At 40.1% G+C, this 5,222-nt stretch overlaps 1 protein-coding gene across 1 annotated transcript in view; it reads right to left on the bottom strand.

Annotated features, from left to right (window-relative positions):
- Nucleotides 1-835: 835 nt before the first annotated feature.
- SAMD13 (sterile alpha motif domain containing 13) overlaps nucleotides 836-5,222 on the bottom strand; it is a 48,381-nt gene continuing 43,994 nt past the window's right edge. Inside the window, exon 4 of the mRNA XM_024767869.1 lies at nucleotides 836-1,900. Coding sequence (XP_024623637.1) covers nucleotides 1,757-1,900 — 144 coding nt within the window. The 3' untranslated portion in view covers nucleotides 836-1,756. The remainder of the gene's footprint in view (nucleotides 1,901-5,222) is intronic.

Raw genomic sequence — 5,222 nt, forward strand, 5'->3', positions numbered from 1 at the left:
TCTGCCTTTTGGTCTTATGTGTTTTGTAGACTGTGGAAAGTTGGGGATGGAGAATGTCTCTTTTGTAAATCCTTCTCCCACTTATGCAAAACAAAGCATTACTTAAGTTTCAGGGAATTCCCTGGCAGTCCAGTGGTTAGGACGCCGCACTTTCACTTTCACCGGGATCAATCCCTAGTTGGGGAAAAATGTGACTTAATTTGGAATACGTTTCTGAACCCCACTCACTATACCATTTCCTCTGTTTCTTTTCACTCTCATCTTTTTAGACTTTCTTTTCTTTAGAGGAAATATCTCCACAGGGGACTGAATTCTAACACTCTCTAAAATAAGGACTATTAACTTGAGGAGGGGAAAGAGGGAACTCTGGGGAGTCCATCAACTCTGCAAAGTTTTGTATGTGGGAATATGAGCTTTCATCTGGAGGGAGGGTCCAAAGCTTTCATCAGAATTTCAAATAAACCCCACAACACCCCTTCCCCCACTGGCCTACAGCGAAAAAAAAAAAAAAAAACTGGCTAAAATGACACCTAAACTTGGTTGTTGGATGGGGGTAAGGAAGAAGGCCTAACAGACAATTCAGTTCATAAAGAAGATAAATCTACATATAGATCTATATGTTTTCAATATCTAACGTTTATTTTTTAAAGAAGGCTTAACTTTCTCTCCATGGTTTCAAGGAGTTACCTTAATCCTTAAGCCCAACCAAAGAGGCAACCAAACTGAAAAGATCAAAAATAAATACACTGGGAATAAACTGAAGCAATGCTTTATTGTGACCACAAAGCACCAATTCAACAAGGCATTGACACACAGAGATTGAACAAATGTCTCTTTGAACAGAGATGTAGCAAGCCCACTTTTTCAAGTTCTTAAAAACAAATACTCAAATTGGAAATCAAACAAAGCATCAGAGCAATTAAAAAAATATTACACCATCATGAAGGAATATATATATAAAAATATTCTGTACTAGTAACAAGGCTTTTCAATCTATAACTCTTGGCAAATTTCTTCAGAAACAAATTATTATAAATACAAACCATAAAGTGAAAAAAAAAATGCTTTCTTCAGAAACAAAGAACCAATTTTAAAGCAGATCTATGCAGAAAATACCATTACCCCCATGAAAGCTAGCTGAAGATGGATGGATGTCCCCAAAATACAACAGAGTTTCTCTTTTCAGAGCTACAGTCTGCTCCTGAAGGGGCCATGATGCATGTCTGTTTCAAACAGCGCAGCATATCCCAGTGAAACCTTAATAAGGTCAAGTGGAGGACCCTCTACAAAAAAGGGTGTCGGCAATTCCATCCAAATAACACAAGCTCTAAGGAGCAGAGGAATTCAAGGGAGGCACAATCCCTTTCTCTTTCTCCCCCTCCCCAAGTTCTTGCTTTTGATCTTCCCACATCTGTAACTGAAAGATGCTCATACCATTCGATTCTTTTTTCAGGAATCTGGGAAAGCAAACTATGAAGAAAATCCTCTTTGTGGGGAGGTCTGTCTAATCTCATCAAAGATCATTCTATTTGACAAACTCCACAAGGTAAACCATCCTGTCCACATGTCCTCGCTCCTCCTGGCTGAGTTCAGGTCAGCCGATGGATTGCCTAGTCTATCCAATAGGATAACGTTTCATTTGATTGAGATTCTTTACATATACACATGTATGTATTCTGTTTACAAAGTTTCATCACATGAAACTAAATTATGTCATTATGTATTTTTTGAGGTCCAAGACCCCAATTTGACTATACTATGAAGAGTTGTTCTTTAAATGCTTTGTCTGCAGAGGTTTTACGTGATACTCATAGATTTTCAGAGCAGGCCCCAATTTTAACTGAAGTCCTGTCAACACATCATTTCTTGTCATCAGTAGCAGGGATTTTCCATCAATTTCCTATAATGGAAGCAGAGGGTAAAGCTCAAGGATAATGAAGAAAAAAAGCAAGGTCAAAGGAAGAAGTCGTATTGCTTGTCTCCACGCTAAAAACATTATTTTTTTAATAGTGCCAAAAATGGAATCTTCTACTTTTATCTTCCACCTTTTACATTTATTTTGGAGTTAAATATAATCTATAGCTGATCTTGTTTTCAAGATCACATCACAAATGTCACATCTTAAGGAGCTGACAGCAAGCTTGGAGTATGTACCCTGAAGGATCAAAGATGCTGCTTCTGAAAGGAATAATGACACTTTCCACTTGTAAAATCTGTTGAAGTTTATGCAGATTTTTTGTCTAATTCCAAAACAAACCCTATAAATTAGGACAGGCAGGGATTGCCATCTTAATTTTATGGGCAAACCAAGGATCAAGGCAAGAAGTCAGCCTGCCCGAGAAGTTAGGAAAGGGTGGCCCAGAATTTGAACTCCCATCTGCCTATGGCCAAAGCCGATGTTCTTTTCATGACTCACTTCTGTTTCTCTTGACACTTAGAAGTAAATATGTGCTGTCTAGATGGACCAATGGGAACCAGAGCCTTGGGTTTTCTGAAACCTTTTCAATCGTAACAATGGACACTGGAAAAATGACTTACTCTCTGTGAACTTCTTTCCTGTCCTTTAAAAGGAGAACCATCCTGCCTCAACCTGAATATCAAGTCTCATGCTACCCCACTCCCTCTCGGTGGAGCCTCAAGATTCCAAAGAAGGTAGCGAGGGGCAGAGCTGTGCCCACCACAGATTCCCTCCCCTATTCTCCTCGCAGTCCACTCCCCACTCCTCTCAAGTCCCCAACCAGGTGGACTTCACTCCAGGTACCCTGGAGACTACAAACCTTTGGAATGAAATAAAAGTAGGCTTCTCGTGAAAGAGACAAGGACCCCAAATATAGAAAGTCTACAGTTTGAAAACCTTTGGAAAGGATGCACTGAGAAGAATGCCGAATACCACCTTCTTTTTGTTATTGTTTGTTGTGGGGAGAATCTGAGCTGGTTCTTAGGAAACCTGGGTTCAAGAGATGGACCAGCTGCACATGCTCAGTAAGCCTCGACACAGCTGTTCATGATTTTACCCACCTCCCCCACTGATGGACAGACAAGGAGGCACTGTGTGCAACTGCAGCTACATCAAACTGTGACTCCCTCCTCCACTGTCCCCAAGAGGGCCATTCCTCCAGAGTCTCTCATGTATTTTGCCAGGCTGTGAGGAAGATGTGCTCTGAATGTCTGAGTATGTGGGAGATACGGCACCGGGCTAGGGGCTGAAGAAACACCCACTTTGTGACCTTAGGCAAGTCCCTTCCTCCTCTGTCTCCTCGGTTGATAATATGGGATATTGGGTTTTGACAGGATTTCATGAGATACCACCCTTGCAAGTGCTCCCTGAGCTTTGTGTTACACAATCACACGTCAGTATTCCGGGACAGACTGCAGCCCTCATTTTACAATTATTTAAGGACAAAGGAATTGACTTTTCAATCCTAAAGTATCTTTTTCTATTTAGGCAGCTAGTAATCCCAAAGACTGTCCATCAGTAAAACCTGCAAGTATGAGAGTTGGAGAGGAGCCCTGACACCCGGAAACCACTGCAGCAGCTCTGAAGGCATTGTGAGGTCACAGGAATCTGAATCGCAGGTTACATCAAAGCTCATGCTCTGTCTTACACACTGAGATGAATAGTGATTCACTCGGGCTGCTTCCAAAAACAGCAAAGCCCTTCCTGCTCTCCATCCTTCCTTTGCTGTTGTTTGCTCATATCTAACTTACCACATATTTTAAACGGGGGCCAGGAGGAGATGCCACTGCTTTCATTTCTATACAAGAAAACTTCCTTGACTAACTGCAAATGAATTTTTTTTACATCTTTGTTGGCAAAAAGTCCTTCTACAACTCAGCATTTCTGTCAAAAGCCAAGTACGTCTGTGAAAAATGCTGAAATTTGGATTTTATTTAAGACAAAATGGAAAATCATGTTTCATGCTCCAATTTGATTTTCCTTTGTTTGGTAGCTACACTGCCGTTCACCTCAGATGAGGGTTGGTAAAAGAAAGCTCCATCTGGAATTCCTCATTTAAAAATTTTTGAAATGAATATAATTCATATATACAACAAAACTTTCCTCTTAAACCATGACTATGGCAGCTCAGATGAATGGGAGTGGAGATGGCATAATGGAAATGGGAGCTTCCAGGTCAAACAAACTGCAGTCTGAACACTGTCTCCACAACTTATTGTGTGGCTCTGGGTAAGGGACGTAACTTCCCTGAGCCTCAGTTTCCAAACTTGTAAAATGGAAATAACCCCCTGAAGAATTTTGGAGGTTAAAAATGATTAATTCATATCAGGCACCTAGCACCGTGTCTGACATATAGGACGTTCTCAATGACTACTAAGTGGAAATGTGTAGGCTTTGAAAGAACTGGGATGTGTTCCAATTCCAAATCCATCTTCTGTTTCTTTTCTGGAAGTATGTCCCCTGCCTGAAAGCTACCCTTTGCCAGAGGGATGCAGGAATATTCTTGTTCAAGTTCAGAAAATTCACTGAGATTAAAAAAGTTCAAAGACTACATAAAAATGTGTCTCATAAAAATCACAAACATAGGAAAGTTCCTTGATTAAGAAAGCTAATCATTTGTTATGTTATTTCTAGAAAAGCTTGCAAGGCAAATGAAATCCAACTTTTGCCAGTCAGCATGGTATACTAGGATGCGCGTGAGACTGGAAATCGGGAGACAGAGGTTCTAATGCAGACTCCATCAGTAACTTTCCACAAGGAACCACTCCTCTGGAGCCTAGTCTGTGTATAAATGAAGGAGTTGGAGTGTGACCAGATCCAGTTAAACAAACAAATGAAAAAATCCCATGATTTTGCATTAACAATCTAAAATTAAAAACAAAAATATAATTCACATCTTGGGATTTTGTTTACATTTCTGTGTTAAGGGATAATTGTTTGTTAGTTTCAGTGAAACTTTTTACATTGCTTCTGTCTTCTGTCTTCATGTTAGAATAACCAAGTGTCTGCTGGGCAATAATACTCAAAATGCTTGCCTACTTAAGTTCCCACAAGTACTCATGCATGGAAGTAAGTTTTAGAGATGACAGGTGTAAATTTCCAGTGAGGCCAAGACCCTAGATCTAAAAATAAATGAGTAGAATCCGTAGATGTTATAGCTCAGGAGATAAGCATGTGTTTCAGAGTAAGACACTATGTTATTGCTTATTAGGCGGGGCCTGGGGCAAGTTACTTAATCTCTCTAAACCTCATTTCCTTATCTATA

This window comes from Neophocaena asiaeorientalis, unplaced genomic scaffold, assembly GCF_003031525.2.
Source record: "Neophocaena asiaeorientalis asiaeorientalis breed wild unplaced genomic scaffold, Neophocaena_asiaeorientalis_V1.1 scaffold546, whole genome shotgun sequence".
NCBI classification, from domain to species: Eukaryota; Metazoa; Chordata; class Mammalia; order Artiodactyla; family Phocoenidae; genus Neophocaena; species Neophocaena asiaeorientalis.